At 37.0% G+C, this 24,362-nt stretch overlaps 1 protein-coding gene across 1 annotated transcript in view; it reads right to left on the minus strand.

The window, feature by feature from the left end:
- RYR3 (ryanodine receptor 3) overlaps nt 1-24,362 on the minus strand; it is a 633,352-nt gene that overhangs the window by 492,613 nt on the left and 116,377 nt on the right. Inside the window, exons 9-10 of the mRNA XM_036736677.1 lie at nt 7,654-7,728; nt 5,081-5,237 (exon numbers count right to left, since the gene is read on the minus strand). Of these exons, the coding sequence (XP_036592572.1) occupies nt 5,081-5,237; nt 7,654-7,728 (232 nt within the window). The remainder of the gene's footprint in view (nt 1-5,080; nt 5,238-7,653; nt 7,729-24,362) is intronic.

Genomic DNA, 24,362 nt, shown 5'->3' on the forward strand with positions numbered 1-24,362 from the left:
AAAAAACTAGAAAAAGAACAAATTTAAAATCCCCAATTAAATACCAAATTAGAAATACTGAAAACCAAAGGAGAGATTAAGAATTTGTAAGTTAAGGAAACTATTGAAATAATAAATAAAACTAGGAACTGGTTTTATGAAAAAATCAATAAAATAGATATACCTTTGGTTAACTTGATTAAAAAAAGAAAACCAAATTACCAGTACAAAAAATGAAAAGGGTGAATTCACTACCAATGAAGAGGAAATTAAAACAATAAAGGGAACTATTTTGCCCAACTTTTTTGCCCAACTTTATTTGCCAATAAATTTGACAATCCTAGTGAAATGGATGAATATTTACAAAAATATAAATTGCCCAGATTAACAGAAGAGGAAATAAAATATTTAAATAACCCCATCTCAGAAAAAAAAATTAAACAAGCGATCAATGAACTCCCTAGGAAAAAATCTCTAGGGCCAAATGGATTTACAAGTGAATTCTATCAAACATTTAAAGAACAATTAATTCCAATACTATAAAGACTATATGGGAAAATAAGTGGAGTCTTACCAAATTCTTTTTATGATACAAATATAGTATTGATACCTAAACCACAAAGAACTAAAACAGAGAAGGAAAATTATAGGCCAATTTCCTTAATGAATATAGATGCAAAAATTTTAAATAAACTATTAGCTAATGAGAATAATACACTAAGACCAGGTAGAATTTATACCAGGAATGCAGGGATAGTGTAGTGGTAATCATGGCAGTGCTTTTTGCTGTTCTTCTCTTAAGTGCCTTTAATGATTCTGGCCTTTGAATGGGGCAGGTAAAATGAGATCTTTTTGTTTTGAAGTGCTTCTCAGCACTAAGACAATGTAATGGTAATAAGGGCAGGACATTTTGTTGTCTTCTCCTTAAGAACGCTGAGGTAACTAAGTACCTTTTCATTTTGCCTTTCAAATGTAATAGCCAGCAAAATGGGATTTTTCACTGTTCTTTCTTTGAGTGCTTTTCAGCACTGAAGTAATCAAGTGCCCCAGGGCCCTGAGAAGGGTATACAAGGTCTCACACTGGTGTTTGACTTTTGGGGCTCACTCATGGAAGGAGTGTTGAGACTCTGGGAAAGCTGCTGTAACTGCCCCCTGGCTTTGCTGACCCAGACTGATATTGGTGCTTCTTTGGTAACTATGAATTGTGATTTGGATCACACAAGGTCTGTCTGTTGATGTTTATAATTTCTGTTTTGTATTTGCCCTGAAGTTCAGGGGGCTGATCTTTTCCTCCTGAACTAAGTGAATGATATTTTTATGTTGGATTAAAGTGAGAGAGAAAGTTACTTTCCTTAGTCAAGCAGATCAAAGAACCTGTGCGAGTAGCTCTTGTTGCTGGTTTTGTTGGGTCTTATGCCCCTACAGCTGCTGCTAGCCAAATTGTTACAGATAGTTCAGTATTAGGAAAACTATCAGCATAATTGACCATATCAACAACAAAACTAACAGAAATCATATGACTATCTCAATACATGCAGAAAAAGCTTCTGATAAAATACAACACCAATCTCCTATTAACAACACTAGAAAGCACAGGAATAAATGGAACCTTCTTTAAAATGATAAGTAACATCTATCTAAAACCTTCAGCAAGCATTATATTTAATGGAGATAAGCTAGACGCATTTCCATTAAGACTGAGGGTGAATCAAGGATGTCCATTGTCACCACTGTTATTTAATATGGTACTAGAAACGTTGGCTTTAGCAATAAAAGAAAAAGAAATTAAAGGAATTAGAATAGGCAAAGAAGAAACTAAACTATCACTTTTTGCAGATGATATGATGATATACTTAGAGAATCCTAAAGAATCAAGTAAAAAACTACTTGAAATAAGAAACAGCTTTAGCAAAGTTGCAGGATATAAAACAAACCCACATATATCATTGGCATTTCTATATATTACCAACAAAACCCAACAACAAGAGGTAGAAAGAGAAATTTGGGGCAGCTAGGTGGCACAGTGTGTAGAGCACCAGCCCTGGAGTCAGGAGGACCTGAGTTCAAATCCACCCTCAGACAATTGAGACACTTACTAGCTGTGTGACCTTGGGCAAGTCACTTAACCCCAATTGCCCTGCCCTCCCAATGCCCTCCCCCCAAAAAGAGAAATTCCATTTAAAGTTACTGTAGACATTATAAAATATTTGGGAGTCTACCTGCCAAAACAAACCCAGGACCTATATGAACACAATTACAAAACATTTTTCCACACAAATAAAGTCATATCTAAATCAGGGCTGTCCAAACTACAGGTTGCATGCAGCCCACAGTGTGATATATGTGGCCTGCCTACAAGCATAGAAATTTACATAAATGCTTTAGTAAAAGAAGCTGAGCTACCACAGAGCTCTCACTAAAATGGCAAATCCAAATATACTGTCTATTATTTCAATAAAAATCTAAGGTTGGACAGCCCGGATCTAAATAATTGGAAAAACATCAGTTGCTCCTAGGTAGGCTGAACTAATATAATAAAAATGACAATTCTACCTAAATTAAATTACTTATTTAGTGCCATACCAATTAAACTACCAAAAATTATTTTATGGAGCTAAAAAAAGTAATAAGAAAATTCATCTGGAAGAACAAAAGGTCCAGAATATCAAGGGAATTAATGAAAAGAAATCCTAGCTAATGTGGCCTGGCCATACTGGATCTTAAATTTTATTATAAAGCAGCAATCATCAAAACTACTTGGTCCTGGCTAAGAAATAGAGTGGTGGATCAGTGGAATTGGTTAGGTACAGAAGACATGGTAGTCAGTGACTATAGTAATCTACTATTTGATAAACCCAAAGAGTCCAGCTTCAGGGATAAGAACTCAGTATCTGACAAAAACTGCTGGGAAAACTGGAAGGTAGTATGGCAGAAAATGGGCATAGATCAATGTCTAACACTGTACACCAAGATAAAATCAAAATGGGTACACAATTTTGATGTAAAGACTGATACTATAAACAAATTTGGGGAGCAAGGAATAGTTTATCTGTCAGATTTATGGAGAATGGAGGAATCTATGACCAAACAAGAGATAGAGAACATTATGAAATGCAAAATGGATAATTTTGATTACATTAAATTGAAAAGTTTTTTGCAAAACAAAGCCAATGCAACCAAGATTAGGAGGCAAGCAGAAAAATGAGAAAAATTTTTACAACTAGTGTCTCTGATAAAGGCCTCATTTCTAAAATATATGGAGAACTGAGTTAAATTTACAAGAATATAAGTCACTCCCCAATTGATAAATGGTCAAAGTATATGAACAGGCAATTTTCAGATGAAGACATTAAAGCTCTCTATAGTAATATGAAAAAATTCTCTAAATCACTACTGATTAGAGAAATGTAAATCAAAACAACTCTGAGGTACTACCTCATACCTATCAGATTGGTTAACATGACAAAACAGGAAAAAGATAAATGTTGGCAAGGATATGAGAAAATTGGAACACTAATGCATTGTTGGTAGAGTTGTGAACTGATCCAACCATTCTGGAGAGCAATTTGGAACTATGCCCAAAGGGATATAAAAATGTGCATAACCTTTGTCCCAGTAATAATACTTCTAAGGCTATATCCCAAAGAGATAATACAAATGGGAAAAGGAGCCATGTAAAAATATTTATAAGCAGCTTTTTTGTGGTGACAAAGAACTGGAAATTGAAGGGATGCCCATCAGCTGGGGAATGGCTGAACAAGTTGCGGTAAATGAATGTAATGGAATACTATTGTGCCATAAGAAATGATGAGCAGGCAGACTTCAGAAAACCTGAGAAGACTTGATGCTGAGTGAAATGAGTAGAACCAAGAGAACATTGTACACAGTAACAGCCACACTGTGTAATGACTGACTCTGATAGACTTAGCTCTTCTCAGCAATGCAAGAATCTTAGACAACTCCAAAAGACTCATGATAAAAATGTTATGCATATCAGAAAAAGAACTATCGAGTCTGAATGCAGACAGAAGCATACTATTTGCTCTCCTTTTCTTTTGTTATTTTCTTTAGTTTCTTCCCTCTTGTGATTCCTTCTATTGGTTCTAATTCTTCTTTACAATATGACTAATGTGAAAGTATTTTTAATAAGAATTTTTATGTAGAGCCTATATCAGATTGTATGTCATCTTGGGAAGGCAGGAGGGGAGAGAGGTGGAGAAAATTTAAAACTCAAAAGCTAATGGAAGTGAATGTTGAAACGAAAAAAAAACAGAAACTAGTAAAGAAAAAAAAGAATAAAAAGAATGGAATCTAATATAAAGCTGACAAAACTGTTCAACTGGTCTCTTTGGAGCACTATAACTTCTGAATGTAACATCTGAACATACTCTCTGTCTAAAACATTGTTTGAGTGATTTTGCTAAAAAAAAATTATAAAGTAGAATGGTGGCATGGCATTCACCTGTTAGTCCAGTATCCAAATTTGGCCATCTAAGTGGACTTGGCTAAGGTTTAAAAACAAAACCAACATTGTTTATGTGAATTATGAGAACAAAACTATAATTTCCTAGCATGACTTAGGAGGAAATCTTCATCATTTATGGAAAGGGGGGAAGAAGGGATGGAGAAATAAAGAGAGAGAGAGAGAGAGGAGAAGAGAAATGAACGTGCAAGTAGCTAGCAATACTTCAAAATGTAAATGACATTGGGATTCTACCATGTCTGGAGTCAAAAATATATTCTGACTCTCTTTTTCTGCAATGTTCTTCAGAGAGGCATTTTTGCCATCCTGTACCAGGTATTGTGCTACTTACAAAAAGCAGTCTTGAAAGTTGCTTTAAAAATTCACATTAAAAGTATCAGTTAAAATACTCAACTTCTACCACTCCACAAGATCCAGTTTTCTATTTAGCCTCAAACCAAAGATAATGGAATATAAAGGCAAAAATTACAGCATTTCTTTCAGGTTCACTGCCTGATTTCACTTAGTTCAGTCTTATTTCTTCTCACATTGGGTATATGTCTCATATTTATTTGTTGTACATATTTCAAAACTTTCACTATGGAAAGAGGCCCCAAACCTTCCCTTACCAATATTTACCTTTGATGCCCGGAAACAAAAGGCTGTGGACTTGGTGTCTGATTTCCCTCTATCTTGCAAGATAAGGCCTTGATCTTCTGTCAGAGCCAGGTAATGGCCAGTAGTAATGTGCCGAAGTCGGAAGGCCTGGCCCCACCTGATGTTACTGCCGCTCCAGCTAAGTCAATCAGAAGGAAACATTTGTGGTTATATACTAACAAAGAGCCCTAATTAGTACTTTTAAAAAACTTCAGTACTTTAGTATTTTAGGAGTTTTCTCATAATGTCTCTGAGGGCCAATTTACAAAACCACGGTACAGCAATCCTTTTACTTCTCCAATGCTAATGATTTTATTAGGAGCCAAGTTGGTGTGCAATTCATGGATATCTAATTTTTCCTTTAGACTACAATTTAGGAGCAAAAACAAGGAAATAGTGTTTCTAATAGTTAAGGTAATTGTGCTACTTATAGGTCACTTGAAGCCTCCAAGCTCCACTTTAGAGAAATTGTGTGTCTTCAGTGATTCAGCTCCTCCTTTCATGCAAATGGCTTTATCGACCAGAAGAGAAAGGGAAAATAATGGAAATGGGTTCATTTAAAGGCAAATTTATTTCTGACTATAAAAGCATTCACAGCATGAACCGGAACTCTAACATTTTAATGTCATGGAGAGTATTTCTATGATATTTCTAGCTTCAAAGTGAACAGTGAAGAGTGTTCTTTCGTTTGGTTATTATTGAAAAAAAGTGAACAATATACAGAAAAATAAATTAGGCCATTGATCACCCTGTGGAGGCCTCATATGTAATGCCTTGTGTCAGAGAAAAAAATGACCACACATGGTACTTAAAACATAACCTCATTTGAAACTCTCTTAAAGAATGTCTGAAAGAAATGACCCTTGAGGAGCACTATAAATTGTATTCTAAGGCAAATGCAAACACAATTTATTCCATGAAAATTGTGATGGAGGCCAGGCTTGGAGGAAAACTTAGCTCTTATGCTTTTAGATGATTTTTAACTGAGAAAGCAGTTCAATTACAAGTTTTAAGGAAAGAGTTTGGGATCTAGTTGAGAAATAGCAAGCTTTTAGTGGTTTAGTTTATGATAAGCACCAAGTCTTGGCATCCATCAAAGTGGTTGGATGGTTGGTAGCACAAAATAGAGTACTTCAAAGAACTTCACTTGAAGCCTAAGTTGGAGATGTGGAAGCACTGGGCATATATAACAAAGGGTCTCCAGGGTAGGTCTTTATTCATCCAGGTTTTAGAAGAAGAATAATTCCATTTTATGTATTTCTTCTGCTAGAGTCCATTGTAATAATCACAGCGAGGCTTATGGACAAAGGGCAAATGGACAAATAAACACACAGACTTCCACTTCTAATATGTACATGGTTCCTAGAATATAGTAGGCACTTAATAAAGCTTCTTGATAGTTTGATTGATAGTCAAGATGGTAGAATTAGAGGTTTTGAGGAAATCTGCATCATCCCATTCCCTACTGAACAAATATCAATATGAGAGCAAAAAAAAGGATAATGGTTAAAAACTGAAAAAGATAGTTAAATTTAGCAAAAAGAAAATGAACATGGCAAAACAAATTAAATATCAAAAGTACCAGAAATGATGCAGATGGAAACAGAAACACACAAGCTATTCCCAAGACATATTCTCATATGGGTAAATGATACATTTAAGGAATATAAGCAAGAATTAACACTGGTTGTAGAACTATAAGAGGAAATAAAAGTAGAACTAGAAATTATTTTTTAAAATCATAGGAGGAAAAGAAGCAAATATTTTAAAATTACTAATGTAGAGAATGGGCAGCTAGGCAGCACAGTAGATAGAGTGCAGGGCCTGAAGTCGGGAAGACTCATCTTCCTGAACTCAAATTCAGCCTCAGACACTAGTTGTGTGACCCTGGGCAAGTCACGTAACCCTGTTTGCCTCAATTGTAAAATGAGATGGAGAAGGAAATGGCAAACCACTCTGTTATCTTTACTAAGAAAACCCCAAACAGGGTCACAAAGAGTATGACATGACTGGAAAACAACTGACCAACAAAAGAATATAATGGCAGTTCTGAAAGATCATTAGAAGCAACCAAAAATGGACTTATTACAGATAAAAGCAAGTACACAAATAAAAATGAAATTTAAAGAATAATTTTTTAAAGGGAAAAAAATCCTAGCAAGGCCTGAGAGTAAAAGAAAGATGGTACAGAATCCTAGAGTTAACTTCCCATAGTATTATGTGACTTAGGGAAAAACAGGAAACTTACTATTTCCTAGGAATTAGCAAAAAAAAAAAATTTGAGAAAGAAATTTGGAAGTCCAAAGCATTCCCTGGTAATGTTTTGAGATAACCCTGGGATTTAACCCAATAGGATGGCTTCTAGAAGTGCTGTGGCTGAGCTTAGGGTACCAAAGCTGTCCTGAAAGTTAGAAAAAGGGAAAATACAATTATGCACTAATCACAGAGGGATTAGAATATAACAATGAAGAAGAGAATAAAATAAGGGTCATACAAATAAGAGGAGGGAAGGAACTTAAATTTGAGAATGCATAGTACCCAGGCACTTGTATTACCTTATACGAAGGGGTTCCACTCTCCACAGTGACCTGGCTCGGCTCCCAGCTCCTCCAGTTTCATAGAATATCCTCCTGTAAATAAGTGTTAAAGGAATAGGATAACACTTCTGACTCATGACAAATGTAATAAATAAAACAGAATCCAAGAAGTGCTCTCCCAGCATAGTACAGAGAGTAATATCTAAAAGATATGGCTCCCTGCAAAGAATCAACTTAATCTATGCAAGCTGTTTGTAAACTTCAAGGTTTAATAACAATAACTGTGACTGCATATATCTTTAAAGTTTACAAACTTTTACAAATGTTATCTCATTTGAGTGTCCTAACAATCCTACCCCAATAGGTATTATTAAGCCTATTTGAGGTTTAAGTAGAATTATTTGCACTACATTAGAAGCATTAGGAATAAAATTTAAACCCAGGTCTTCTTCCTGATTTCAAACCTAGTATTCTATTTACTATATCATACAACTTCTCATGAAGGAAAAGTCAATATACAATTTTAAAAAGCCACAACTTTCCAATCTCATTTTCTCAAAAAAAAAAAAAAAGTATGAGCTCCTAAAAGGAAGGCAATAAAGTGTGTCTTTGAATTTGAAGGAGTGGATGACAAAGAGGAGAGAGGAAGATAAGGGAGAATTCTGTAGAAAATGGAGCATACTATGGATCATTACTAATTATTATACAATGATAATCACAAAATTAATAATATTATTTCCATTGTCATATGAGTACCCAGAGCAGGGGAAAATGTCTTTTTTTTAAAAAAACTTGTATGAGTACCAGGAAAAGCACATGATACAGACTAAAGCTCTAATTTAGTCAGGAAAACTTCTTTAGAGCAGAGGGAAATGTCTTGTCTTTATAAAACAGAAGGAGGCCTTATGGACATCCAACATGCTACAGTGGAGAGAGCCTGGGATTTACATGGTAAAACACTGGTTTGAATCCCAGCTTTGTTCTTTATTATAACTATGGCTTTGAACCTCATTTTCCTCATCTACAAAATGAGGTGGTTGTATTAAATGATCTCTAAGGCTCCTCCCAGCTCTAAATTCTCTCATCTCAGCCCAGTATAAAATATGAAGGATAGTAATAATAAAAATAAATAATAATAAATAATAAAATTATAACAAAAGTCAACATTTATTTAATACTTGAAAAATTACACATCCCATTTTAGTGCCAGAATGGACCTTAAATAATCTAATAACACAGTGCCTGGCACATAGTATGCAGTAAATAAAGTTTTTAAATTCATTCTATATCATGTGGTATTGTTTTATCCTCCCATTATCATACAATTAGAAAGGGAAATAGAATGTGTGAAAAATGATTATTAATAACCAATATCTTGGAGATTCAGAGCTTTCCCTCTACCCCATCCCCTTTCTTCCAAAGTTCAGACTTTAAGTTCAGGTTTTCTTCAGAAGGACACTACTGCTAATGAGACTACATTGACACTCCTTATCCTGGTCAGACCACACCCAAACTTGCAAGTAATTTAATCAAAAGTAGGGAAGCCCATTAAGTTCTACCCAAGATTAGGTGGAAACAGATTCTTTTGTTTAGGTGGCCCAAGGCTAGGAGTGGTCTGGTATAGCTGGAGGTAATGTTTTCTCTGTCCAGGGGTGAAATGATGGTGGAGTGCCAACAGCCCCTGTTGGACAGGTATATAAACTGTGCACCCTAACCCCAAAGTGAGTGGAAAATTGGTAATTACAGAAAGAAAAGACCTTGTAAAATAGCCTTTGTAAACCTACAAGGATTTTTGGAACCACCCAGTCATAAATTCTTCTAAATCTACAAGGATTTTTGGAACCATCTAGTTATAAATTCTTATCAACCCTGTGCAACAGTTTTCTGTGCTGTAGAATTCCTACTGAGTAAAGGAATCCTTGCACAAAATAGGGGCGTGATTTTCAAATCTGCTTCATCTAATGATATACATACATACATGTGTGTGTTTGCATACATATATGTGTATGTATGTACGTTAAATGTGGAGGTTTGCGAATTACCACATTCACAATTTATGTGAGATTCCAGAATGTAATTATTTTCTTAATTTCTAGTGATATTTTGGGGAAATTTTTAAAGGCCTGGCAAACTTTGTCATTGTGATAAGGCTAATTTAATTGGGTATGTTCTTGGCTTATAAAAACTGAATCTCCTCCCCACTACAAATACCTTTTTGACTAGACTTTAAGTAATTAGGAATTTGGTTTTCAGTTCTTCCAAGGTGGTATGATCTAAAGAGAGATGTTTACTCCTCTTCTGGCCTGCACCCTGGTCTGTGAGCAACCACAAGCATTCTTTTCTGCCCTGGCATTGTAAGGAGGGTTCTCCTCTCCACTGTGGCCACAAGCTTTGATGTGCTAGTGCTCCTCCTTGACCTGGGACTCCCATCCAAGACTATGACCCAGATCTGAGTGTGGACAAAGCAACCAAGTCCTGGCTCAGTGCTAGAAAAAGGTCCATGTAATCTCCTTGACCCCCTTACCATCTGTGGGCTGAGAGCTCCAGAAGCAGCTGCTGCCGCTGCCACTGCTGATTCAGTTACTCCCAAGACCTGCTCCTGGTTTGCTGTGGACAGGGCTATGCTGGCAAGGAGTGATAGACCTTTCCTGCTGACCTGTCTTTGGCACTTGTGGGCCAAAGGACTGGAAACCACCACTGCTGTCAGTGATACAGGTACCCTGAGGTCTGCTCCAGCTTTGCCGGGGCCTGGTCTGCACTGGCGTGGCCTATGTTGGACTCCTCTCTCACCCTAGTGCAATAGACCTTTCCTGCCAACCTTCCAAGTTGTCTTGGGCTGGAAATTTGACTCCATCTTTGTGTGAGTTCCACTGCTCTAGAATTTCTTTGGATTCATTTTTTAAAGGCATTTGGGGAGGGGTTTTGGGGGGAGCTTAGGTGAGTCCCTGCCTTTACTCTGCCATCTTGGCTCCACCTCTAACTGATATTATTCTGAGTCTGACTCCAGGTATGATCAAAGAATGCTATTGAGCCAATGATACATGATGCCACCAATCCTATGGGGTTTTACATCTATGAACTACAGGGGATGTTCTCATGGGAAAGGCTGGGAGCATGACTATTTGTATGAACTGAGGCAGGATTCTCCTGACTAAATTTTCTCAATATGAGAAAATCTGGAATGGAAAATATGCCACCTGGCTTACTTTAAGCCTGGCTCAATGCAATTGGCCATCTACACAACTTTTGCCTGGAATTGACATAAAGCTAGTGAATCATTATTTCCTTACAGCACAGTTATGTCCCTATTCTTCTTTTGTGGCAAATTCTATAATCATGTCAGATGATTAGTATGAACACAATATTAAATCCTTATCTTATAAGCTAATACTGGAGCATATCTGAGTTACTATAGTAACATGTAAGTACAAGATTTGAGCTCGTTGGCCTAGAATTTTAGTCCTTTCTATATCCAAATAACTAAGTTTTTAGCCTTGACATCTGTTACTAGTTATGTATTCCTGTATAAGTTAGGGTCCTTTAATTCCTCATAATAGTACGGAGATAATTAGGTCAAAGACTTGTGAAACCATGATATTTAGTTAATATGTATTTACTTAGTTAATATCATAACTGTCTCAGTTCTGTTACACTTAGTTATCTTAGAAGAAGAATGGCTTGCGGTCTATGTTGCAAATGCCTTAAAAGAAACATCCACTTTAATTAGGGGTTATTTATTTGAACATAGCTAGAAGTCAGAAATGTTTAATTATAAATGGCTTACTTGATATGGACTGTTTTAAAATGTATTACTCAATGTATTTATGTATACCATCCCTGTCATAATTGTAGTCACAATCGTAGACTACAATTGTAGTCAATCTGACAACTTTTAAATGAATTCATTTATGTATTGAGTCCATCTTCTTATAAAAGGTGTTCTGTTATTAATTCCTTAGTGGAATCTCATCTTCCTAATGGGGGAATGAATAATGAAAAGTACAAAGATTAAGTTCTAATTTTTCTGTTTTTATCTGAGTTTCTTAGATGTATCAATATGACAATTGGCCAACCTAAAAATGCAAGTTCCCTGATCTACAAGTTTCCAAATTTGTAAGGGCTGAGTTAACTTTATTCTAAGTAATTCAAAATTATTTAAAGACCATTTTTGTGGGAGATTTTTAACAAAGAAAGAGAATCTCAACAAATAACCTGAGTCTAAGAAGATAGTCAGCTGGAAACTACTTAGACCATTCCCAGACCAGAGAAATTCATCAGATGGTGTCTGACAACCAGGTAGCTGTATGAGATAAGACTTTTGAGCTTTAAATGGACAATTTTATTCACTGCTTACTTTTTCCCTTTGTGTCTTTTTTTGTAAGGTCTACTTACTAAAGAGGACTGCCCCCTTTGGTTTTGACAATTCGTCAATCACTCACCTTCTTCAAAAACTTCCTCACATTCAGTGTGCCATACACTTCTTATTTAAGCTAACTGATCTTTTATCCACAAGGATTTGGGAAAGATTACCCCATCCATACAGTTTCGAAGGTAGCATTCAGGCCTGCCTCATCCTGACTTTTTGGGTTATACGCCCCAACACTTAGTGTACTGCACTCTAAGTATGAGATCTGCTTGTCCATTCCTTATAAAGGTAAAGCCACTCACAAGGCATGTCCATTGAATACCAAATGAAGCAACATATGATAACTTCTACTCTGACAAGTTACTTGCTACCTTAGTGAAGGAAACCATTATCATGGCTACCACTTTAGGAGCAGTAAAGGAAAAAAAAAGAAGAAAAGGATAGAAGTACTTCATTATGTGAAACCATAGAGAAAGAAGAGTCTGCAAATTACTTAAAAAGCTTCACTTCTTTTACAACTTACAAATCTGTGGATGGCTAAAAAAATTAGCCATTATTTAGCAAAATCCTATTCTGAAATTTCACAACGAGCAAATTGGCAAAGATAAAAAGATGAGAATAATTAATATTGTAGTAGTTATACCAAGACAGGAATACTAGCAAACTGTCTATGGCATTCTGAATTAGTCAAGCCATTTTGAAAAAAAAATATGAAATTATACTAAGAATAATTATACTATACCCTTTGCTAGACATATTCTTTAAGGATATTAAAGACAGAAGAAGTCTCATATTCATCAAAATATTCATAGTAAAACTTTTTGTGATAGCAAAGAACTAAAAGTAAGTCAGTCAACTAGGGAATTACTAAACAAAATGTTTATGTAAAGTTGTCCATGAATGTGATGGAATCCTAATAAAGCTGCTCCCAGACCCAATATTCTAACTTCCTTATAGGCCCCACTGAACAGCGGGCCCACTGCCCCTACCTAGCTACTCACTCCCTGCCCCTCACCCCCACTCAACATCCTAACTTCTTTGTATATGCCTCACTGCTCACTAGAACAGATGTGTCCATGACCTCATGTCTCATTGAAACAGTAGGCGTGTCCATGTGATGGGATCCCAGCCACTGCCTCTAGCTAGCCACTGCCCCCAGACCCATTCCTCATATTTCCCACAGAAAGAGCAGATGTGTCCATGTACTCAACTACAACCACATCCATCTAGTCTCAGACAGGACCACAATACTCAGCCAATCAGAGAGCAGCACCAGCAGGATGCCCAAGCAAGATGTGGACCCCAAAACAATAGAAGGGGCTTTCCCTAAGTAGGCACCTGCGCAGTAATAGCAAAAGCTGTCCTTTAGGTGAAATTATGATGTAGAGAGGCTTATTATAATATCATTATCATACATACATATTCCTCAAATGTGTTTTTCTGTATGCATTGTGGGTAATTGCAAGCACAATTTCACTGAGGCAGGGACCCCTCCCCTACTGCCTAATCTCTTAACAAACCTTTCCTGCCTTTTTAATATTTATAATTTCTGTTATGTAATTGCATTTTTATCCTATAAAAATCTATCTTGCTTTCTCTGAAGTTGCTAGTTAGCCCGCTGCATGAGAGGCGTCAATCTCAATAAAAACCTATATTTGGATTAGAGGTGGTGCAACTCTGAATTCTTTGAGACAGTTATATCACCAATATGATACCCACTGTGGCTGCTATGAATATGCAGACATTTTCCCAGGTTTGAATCGAAAGATATAACAGACTCTCTTCATGGAAGATGAAACCAAAACATTTCTAACACCAGAAAGCCAAATCCCTCATAGCAACAAAGAAATCTATACACATTATCAACGCAGGGGGCACCACCATTCCCAAGTCTTCCCTTGTCAGAGCCTCAACACAAAAAAGCTCCCTTAAGCACAATCCCTCCTTCTCTGCCTCCTCTTTCTCTCCAAGCTCCGACTCATCCCAACTTCTTGCTCTACCCGTTCAGCAAGCTCCTCCCACCACAGGCTCCATGTGACTCAGGCTTGCATGTGACTCAAGCAGATCACACAGGCCTATTAACGGATGGGAAAGATCTTCAAATTCCATTAACAATACATTAACAATAAAACGGTTCTACCACATCATGAAACCACAACAAATGTGATTATAGTACCTGTTCCTCATTAAGTTTCCAGATGCCCTAGGAAACACCACTTCAGAGAACCCTGGGAACCAACATCTTCTGGAGATCTCTGGTATACAATCCCACCAGGGCCTACTCACTCTTGCTGTGAGAATAGGCAGTTGACAAGCAGTGCTGAGACATTCAGGGTCAGGGCCCAGGAGAGATGGTGAACCTTCCAATTACCTGTCTTCATTTGCACAATTACTTCCATTCATCACCATTCTGCCCGGACACAATTTTCAGTTTAGCATACTCCTACCCCTTTATTCTCCCTGTCCCCATGATACTCAGAACTGCCAAAGAATAACCTCAAATCTGAACTATCTGCTCCTTTATTCCCATATACCTTAACATGACCCACACCAATGACCCCCACCAAATTTTCTCACCTCTCTCCCTGTGCTCTTTCATTCTAGAATGAACAAAGTTCCTTTCATTTGAAATGTTTTCCTCTCTTAATCTTTGTCATCTTGCAATGGAATATTCCCTCACTAAGCCTGGTGAAGGAGTCAGAAAACTCCTTATTTCCCACTGACACCTCAGGCTGCATTGCTGCACTGCCACTGCTCAGTAACTTCTCATTTAAATTTCAACACACATTAATCACCCAGTGAAGATTCTGGTGTATATGCCTATAAAATACACATGTACTATGTATGTATATTTATATATGTAGATATGAAATTACATATGTAGGCACATATACACATATGGCATGCATACACACACACATACACATATATATACATGCATAGAGAGAGGGAGGGAGAGGGAAAGAGAGAGGGAAAGAAGGAGAGAAGTGGTGGGGAGGGCGGGGGGGGAGAGAGAGAGAGAGAGAGAGAGAGAGAGAGAGAGAGAGAGAGAGAGAGAGAGAGAGGTTTTTTTTTTTGGAGATTTTTCTTTTTTAGTTTACAACACTCGGTTCCACATAATTTTGAGTTCCAGATTTTCTTCCCTCCCTCCCCCTCTCCCTCCCCAAGACTGCATGGAATCGGATATATTTTCTACATATAACTTCACATTGAACTTATTTACACAATAGTCAAGTTGTAAAGAAGAATTATGGCCAATGGTATGAATCATGAGAAAGAAGAAACAAAACCAAAAAAACCCAAAAAACAAAAACAAAAATGAAAGAGAAAAAAAAACAAAAGAAAAAAAAAAGGTGAGCATTAAGTGTGCTTTGATCTGCTTTCAGAATCCATAGTTCTTTCTCTGGATGTAGATAGCTCTCTCCATCATGAGTCCTTTGGAGTTGTCTTTGCACCTTGTATTGCTGAGAAGAGTGAAGTCTATCAGGGTTGGTCATCAGAGAATCCAAATATCTGTGGTTGTGTATAATGTTTTCCTGGTTCTGCTCTGCTTGCTCAGCATTATATCGTGTAAGTTTTTCCAGGTTATTATGAAGTCCGTATCTTCCCCAATAGCACAATAGTATTCCATTACTTACATTCATATACCACAACTTGTTCAGCCATTCCCCAATTGATGGGCATCCTCTTGATTTCCAATTCTTTGCTACTGCTTTCACTCCCAAAAGGAGCCGCTATAAATATTTTTGTACATATGGGTCTTTTTCCCGCTTGTGTGATCTCTTTGGGATACAACCCTAGAAGTGGTATTGCTGGGTCAAAGGGTATGAACATTTTTTATATCCCTTTGGACATAGTTCCAAATTGCTCTCCAGAATGACTGGATCAGTTCGCAACTCCACCAGCAATGTAACAGTGTTCCAATTTTCCCACATCCTCTCCAGCATTTATCATTTTCCCGTTTTGTCATTTTAGCCAATCTGACAGAAGAGATGTGGTACCTAAGAGTTGTTCTGATTTGCATTTCTCTAATCAGAAGTGATTTCAAGCACTTTTTCATATGTCTATAGATATCTTTAATTTCTTCCTCTAAAAACTGCCTGTTCATATCCTTTGACCATTTCTCAATTAGGGAATGACTTGTATTCCTATAAATTTGACTGAGTTCTGGGTATATTGTACAGATGAGGCCTTTATCAGAGACACTGGGTGTAAAGATTTTCTCCCAATTTTTTTCTTCCCTCCTAAATCTGTGTTGCATTGGCTTTTTTACACAAAAACCTTTCAATTTAACATAACCAAAATTATCTATTTTGCATTTTGTAATGCTCTCTATCTCTTGTTTTGTCATGAATTCTTTGCTTTTCCGTAAATCTGATAGGCAAACTATTCCTTGCTCTCCCAAATTGCTTATAGCCTTTATTCCTAAATCATGAGCCCATTCTGACTTTGTTTTGGTATATGGTATAAGATATTGGTCTATGCCCAGTTTATGTCCTCCCATTTTCCAATTTTCCCAGCAGTTTTTGTGAAATAGTGAATTCTTAGCCCAGAAGCTGGATTCTTTGGGTTTATCAAAGAGTAGGTTGCTATAGTCATTGACTACTGCATCTTGTGTACCTATCCTATTCCACTGATCTACCACCCTGTTTCTTAGCCAGTATCAGGTAGTTTTGATGACTGCTGCTGTATAGTACAGTTTAATATCTGGTATGGTTAGGCCACCTTCCCTAGCATTTCTTTTCATTAATTCCCTAGATATTCTAGACCTCTTGTTCTTCCAGATGAATTTTGTTAATCTCAATTCTTTTGAATGAAGTTATTAATTGTTTCTATAATTTTTTCTTTGACCCACTCATTCTTTAGAATTAGATTATTTAGTTTCCAATTAACTTTTAGCTTATTTTTCCATGGTTCTTTATTACAAATAATTTTTATTGTATCGTGATCTGAAAAGTATTCTTTGACTACTTCTGCCTTTCTGCACTGGATTGTGAAGTTTTTATGCCTTAGTACATGGTCAATTTTTGAGTATGTACCATGTACCTCCTAGAAAAGAGGATATTCCTTTTTATCCCCATTCAGTTTTCTCCAGAGGTCTATCATATCTGTCTTTTCTAAAATTCTGTTCACCTCCTTAACTTCTTTCCTGTTTATTTTGAGGTTAGATTTATTAAGTTTAGAGAGGGGAAGGTTGAGGTCTCCCATTATTATAGTTTTGCTGTCTATTTCTTCCTGGAACTCCCTTAAACTCTCCTCTAAGAATCTGCATGCTATACCACTTGGTGCATATATGTTAAACAATGATATTGCTTCATTGTTTATGGTGCCTTTTAGCAGGACGTAGTGTCCTTCCTTATCTCTTTTAATTAGATCTATCTTTACTTTTGCTTTGTCTGAGATTAGGATTGCTACCCCTGCTTTTTTACTTTAGCTGAAGCACAATATATTTTACTCCAACCTTTTACCTTTACCCTGTGTGTATTCCCCATTTCAAATGTGTTTCTTGTAAACAGCATATTGTAGGATTATGGTTTTTAATCCATTCTGCTATCCATTTCCATTTTATGGGAGAGTTCATCCCATTCACCTTTCCTATTTCCCCCCAGTTTATGCTTTTATTTCTCCCTTTCCCCTTCCACTCCTCAACAAAGTTTTGCTATTGACTGCCACCTTCCTCAGTATACCCTCCCTCTTGCTTCCCCTCCCTTATCTTACCGTTTTCTACTTGCTACTTCTTCCCTCCCTTCTAACCACCCCCATCCCTTTTTTCCCCTTTCTCCTCCTACTGACTGTAGGACAAGTTAGAGTTCTATACTTATTAGGGTATGTTATTCACTTCTTGAACCAAATCCAATGAGAGTAAATCTCAAATGCTGCTCTTCTCCCTCCCTTCTTTCCCTCTACTATAATTTTCTGCCTCTTCATTTGATGTAATTTACCCTTTTCTACTACCTCCTTACCTCTTCTCCCAGAACCCTCCCTTTACATCTCTTATGTTTTTTATCCTTATATCAGTTACTTTATACAGACATCCCCAGTCTATGTGTATCCCTTTCAATTGTCATAATAACTGTACTATTGTCAAGATTGACATATATATATACATATATGCATATATATGTGTGTGTGTGTGTGTATATATATATATATAAAAACATACATAAGATGATATAATCCTATGTAAAGATGCAGATAATTTGGCCTTATTGATTGATAAAGTTTGTGGGGGGGGTTTCCCCCAGTTTACCTTTTTATGTCTCTCTTGAGTTTTGTATTTGGAGATCAAATTTTCCATTGAGTTCTGGCATTTTCATCAGGAAGGTCTGGAATTCCCTTATTTCCTTGAATGTCCATCTCCTTGCCTGAAAAATTATGCTCAATTTTGCTGGGTAGTTAATCCTTGGTTGTAGTCCAAGCTCCTTTGCCCTTTGGGAATTTCATATTCCAATTTCTCCTGTCATTTAACGTAGAAACTGAAAGATCCTGTGTGATCCTGACTATAGTTCCATGATATTTGAATTGTTTCTTTTTGGCTGCTTGCAATATTTTCTCCTTGACTTTGTAATTCTGAAATTTGGCTGTAAGGTTTCTTGGAGTTTTCAATTTGGGATCTCTTTCTGGGGGTGATCGGTGGATTCTTTCAATGACTATTTTACCCTCTGGTTCTAGGACCTCTGGGTGGTTATCTTTGATAATTTCTTCGAAGATACTGTCAAGGCTCTTTTTCTCATTGTGGATTTCTGGTAGACCAGTAATTCTTAAATTGTCTCTCCTGGATCTATTTTCCAGGTCAGTTGTTTTTCCAATCAGATATTTCACATTTTCTTCTATTTTTTCATTCTTTATATTTTGTTTTACTACTTCTTGATGCCTCATAGAGTAATTAGCTTCCACTTGCTCAATTCTAATTTTTAATGAGTTGCTGTCTTCATTTTGATTTTGAGTCTCCTTTTCCAGTTGGATGATTTTACCTTTCAGGGTGTCATTTTCTCTATTTAGATTCTGAATCTCTGTAGACATTTCACCGATCTTATTTTTTAAAGACTTGATTTTGTCAGTGTTTTTTTTTTCCATTTTTTTCTTTTACCTCCCTAATTTGTTTTTTAAATCCTCCTTTAGCTCTTCTAGTAATGCTTTTGGGGCTTGAGACTAGTTCACATTCCCTTTTGAGGTATCAGATGTGGGTATAGTGTAAATGCTATCCTCTTCTGAATTAGTATTTTGATCATCCCTTTCTCCATAAAAAGAATCAATGGTCCTCAGTTTTTCAGTGTTCTTCTTCATATTGGTTAGCTTTTTCCTGGCTTTACAATGGATATCTGTTTTTGGGGCTCAGGGCTCTCTGTCCCCTCTTTCTTATTCTGGGGATTGTGAGTCTAGTTACTGGCTTTGCATATTATAGCCTTCAGTTTCCTCAGGTGTGGGGGAGCGGTCTGGCTGCCTAAAGTCTCCTTTTCCCCTGGGGCTGCTCTCCAGCACTGTTGCTCTTCAGCAATGGTCTCAGCTGTTTCTTGTCTGTGCTGGTGCCTGCCACTTCCCCAGGCCGTGCAAAGGAACGTCTTGGCTCCTGGTGTTGACCCCGGCTGGCTCTGCTCCTCTGCGACTCAGGAACTCCCACTGCTCAGCCACTGAAGCCCCACTTCTGTCTCCTCTATTCCAGCGTTTTCCCGAGGAATTATCTGGGTCAGGGAGGGAGCGATGAGAGCCGTTTACCTGGCCATTATGTCTCCCGGAAGTTCAAGAAGGTGTATTTCAAACCTTTGGGCCGCAAGCCTTAGGAGTAGATGTCTCATGGCCAGAGGTGTTGCGCTGCTGCCTCTCGTCGCTTTGACAGACTCCCATCCTGTGTTGAGAGGCCTGGGGTTTTCTGCCGGTTTCGGGCACCCAGCTTTCTCCCAGCCTGGATCACTGGCTGGTTTCTGCAGCTGCTTCTGCTTTGGTGCTGTCTGGTGCAGCTCTGCACGCTGAGCATTCTCCTAGCCTATATAGGTCCTTCCCCTTGATCTTTCGGACTCTCCTGGCTTGGAAATTTGCCCCATTCAGACTGCTAGTGGTTTCTAACTCTCTCGAATCTGTTCAGATTCACTTTTTTAGAGGTATCTGACAGAACTTGTGAGAGAGATCCTGTAAGACGCTGCTTTCATGCAGCCATCTTGGCTCCGCTCCGAAAGATGTTATTTAATGACACTGAACCTTTTAACTTTGTTAATCGTTTAAATTTTTAAAAAGGTAACTGTGAATAAGGAACCAACAGGTATAAGAGCAACCTAATATAGCTGTCAAGGCAATTTTCCTAAGGTATAAGTGTGACCATATCACTCCTCTCATAAAATTTTAGTGGCTCCTAATAACTTCTAGAATCAAATATTAGCTTCTCTGGCATAGAAAGTTCTTTTCAAGCTCATTCCATCCTACTTTTCTAGCATTTACACATTACTTTCTTATATGCACTCTATAATTCAGTCTAACTGGCCTTATTTCTATCCCTCACATGTAGCAATCCATCTCTTATCACCATGACTTTGTACTGGTGGTTCCCCCATGCCTAGAATACTCTCACTTCTTGACATCATCTCTTAGAATTGCTGCTTTCCTTCCAGACTCAGTTCACGAATCACCTTCTACATGAGATCTTTCCTAGTCTCTCAGTGCCTGGAACAAAGTAGACTCTTAATAAATGCTTGCTGATTGATTAAATGAACAACAACAACAACAAAAAACAGTTTCTAACCTCCAGGAATCAACATTCTACTATGGGAAAACAATACAAAGGTCAGTCAAAAAAATTCTTTTTTTGACCTGGTATGGTTTCACTGGTGTATAGATCTTCTACAGAACTTCTACTAGACCTTCTTTTGCCCTCTTTGAAACTTAATAGTCTTAAAGAGTTGGGACACTGAGGAGTTAAGTGATAAAGTTAAAATATTTCTAAGTAGCTTCCTAGCTCATTTCAAGCTTCACCTTAAGTGTAGACTCCAATACCAACCCTTTCTTCATCTTCCTCCCTGTGGTTAGTACTATCTTCTCCAAATTACTTTATATTTATTTATTAACTAAATATAAAATGTATATAAACAAATACAAAGTAAATTTTTTTCCAGTGGGAGTGGACTCAATCACACCAGGGACAATGCTTATATATAGGAAATTGTGCTTGACTTGAGCCTTAAAGGGAGCCAGGAAAGTCCAAGCAAAAGGGAGGGAGAAAGAATAACATTCTAGGAAGAAAGTACTACTTATGCAATGACTTGAAAGTATGCGAAGAAATATTGTATAAGGTCCAGGCAATAAGCCATTTTAGATGGAATGAAAAGTTTGTGAAGAAAAATAATGTGAAATGAACCTAGAAAAATAGGCTGGAGGCAGACAGTGAGAAGAATTGTGTGACAGAAATGTATAACTGATACTAAGGAAAATGGCAGGCAATTGAAGTGATGCGACTAGGGGAGTGACATGGTTTACTCTGTGCTTTAGGAATATCAATTTGGCAGTGGTAAGATGGCAAGTTTGGTGAGGAGAATACTCAGGGAGCCTGAGTAGGGAGAGGTTATTCTATGGAGAGGTGGTGAGGTCTTCACTTAGATGCCAAATTAAATTAAGAAAAGAAGTTGAAAAGAGGTCTTTTGAAGGCAGAATTCATGACATTTAGTAACGTAGTACCTACGAGAAGTGAAAAAGAGTGAAGCTTGTGTGACTAGAAAGATAGTAGCAGCCACAAGAGGAATAAAAGAATTTAGAAGAAGGGTTTATGAGGGACATAATGAGGTACCACTATCCCTTTAAGGGACATTGAGGAAACAAAGAGAAAAAAGAGAAGAAGAGGAAGAAACTTGAAACTTCCTGAACTTAAATCAACACAAGTGAAATTAATCAAACAAATGATTGAGGAAAGAGGGAAGAGGTATCTAACAAACCATATTCTTATATGCATCAACAAGGAAAAGTTTTAAAAAGAAAGATTACGGTAGTAGAAGCAAAGAAATCTTAAGAAGAGGCTTGGGGGGAAAGGAAGGGAAGGAGGATAGTTGTCTGAGATGAGGGGTACAATAGGAAAAATGGCTCCAAGGAAAACACAATAGAGCTCTAGAGAAAAGACTGTAAGAAAGAGAAATGATCTACTGATTTTAATTTGAGCAGAATGGGAGGGGGAAAGGAAACACAGATTAGATGGTCTCAAGTCATATGACTGCAGATACCTAGTGCTGATTTATTATTGCATTCAAAAATATATTTAAAACACAAAAGATTTTGTATGGAGTTAAAATTGTGGATTGGAATGGAATTTATTACGACTCAGTTGAATCTATGAAATCAAAAAGTCGTAATCATCATCACAGCCAAGGCAAATATATGATTTAAAAAGGAAGAAAGAGGTTTCACGCTACCAGAGCCCAAACCATACTACAAAGCAGCTAATTCTAAAAACTGTCACAGTGCTTGGCCCATAGTAAACACTTAACAAATGCTTGTTGACTACCTGGTACTGCATAAAAAGTAGAAAATAGATCAATGGAATAAATTAGATAAGCAAATCCTAGAAACAAATGAACAAAGAAGTCTAGTCTCTATCAAACCTAAAAGCACAAACTGGTAAGGAAGGAACTTTTTATTTGACAAGATTCAATGGGAAACTGGAAAACTCTCTGGTGAAAAATTGATTTAAGTCAGTATCTTATGCCATATCTTTCAAATTGTGAATAATGTATAATCAAAAAGAAGAAACTATAAATTACAAAACAGACAACCTATATTACATAAGACGTAAAAGTTTTTATACACATAAAATTGATTCAGCTAGAACCACAAGAAACAGTCTGGCATTATGCCAGACATGTTATTAAGTTATTCATACCCTCTGTCCCAGAAATCCTACTACTGGACTTGGACCCCAATGAGGTCATAGCAGCATTTTGTTTTTCTCCTGTATCAATGTAAACCAAACTTCTAAGGGCTAAGAATACTGACTCAAAGATGATTAAAGAAATCAAGAATTCAACATGGTAAATCTAAAACCTAACCAAAGAATTTTTGTTTTAGACTATAGACTAAATAAACAAAGGACTAAATAAGATGCTTGCCACAGATGCCTGTTAAAGGGGTTTAAGTATGCCATGATTATGTGCCCCCAAAAGCAGTTACCCTGGCATCATCCTTTAAATGTGGTTCACCTATATTTGGCACACATCACCATTCTATACAATGTACAGAATACTGATATATGGTAGCTCTGGCCCTATTTAATTATAAACAAAAGCAAATCACTGAACTCTATTCAAATGACTAAGCACACATAAAGGGAATTCAGGACTTCCTGACCCTTTAGTCTTGTAAATCATTAGGATAATAAGGATGCCTGTTCTAGTCTCTATCAATGAAAAATGAATGCTTCTTATTCCAAAATGAGTCAAACAATCTGGGATGAAAGGTAACCCAGGAAATACGAGATATAATCAAGACACATTATGCAATTATTTTTTTTCAAGTCAACAAACATTTATTAAGCACCTGTTATCACCAGGCACAGTTTAGGGCAGGAAATGCAAAGGAAGGCAAAAATAGTCCTTACCCTCAGAGAGCTTACAATCTAATGGGGGAAACAGCATGTAAACAACTACATATAAGCAAGATATATATACGCAAAACATTTATCAATATATAATATTGATATTATATGTATTATGTTATTTTTATATTATTAACATATAATTGTATAATTATATTATGTAATAAAATATAATATTAAAATAGACAGATGGACCGATAGATTTATACTGGGAAGTGTAGGCTATCCCTCATGTGGTCCCTGTTACAGATAGGCACTAGAAGTATCATCAGGTGAGGAAATTAGAGTTTGAGAGAGGTGGTGACTTGCTCATGGTAATACACAAAGTGTATAAGGGAGAATTTAGAATCAAGGTCTCCCCTTTCCCTAGGTCCACCACTCTTCTAACTACCCTAGATTTTTCTCCTAAACTCCTGGCCGAAGGGTTGTTTTTTGGCTTTGTACTAACCAGTACTTAGCAGAATACTTTTAATGTTTGTCAAATTAAATGAAATCTGACTCTACCACTAGTTTGCTGCATGTCCTTGGGCAAATCCCTGTCCCTCAGTTTCCTTATGTGTCAAGTAAGGGATATGATCACATGACCCTTCTAACTCTAAATCTGGTAAACAATGGCAATCTCTCCATCCCAAAGCAGCAGATCCCAATCCTACTATGTTATTCTGACTCTAACATCACTCAGAAATTGCTAACTCATTCCCCTCCCTTCACCACTCTAAGGATGGTCCTGGTTAGCAGTCAAGGAGACACAGTTGTTGATCTGTTGGGATAGAAAGCACTAACTGTTGCCAGCAG

This window comes from Trichosurus vulpecula, chromosome 8 (assembly GCF_011100635.1).
Source record: "Trichosurus vulpecula isolate mTriVul1 chromosome 8, mTriVul1.pri, whole genome shotgun sequence".
Classification (NCBI taxonomy): Eukaryota; Metazoa; Chordata; class Mammalia; order Diprotodontia; family Phalangeridae; genus Trichosurus; species Trichosurus vulpecula.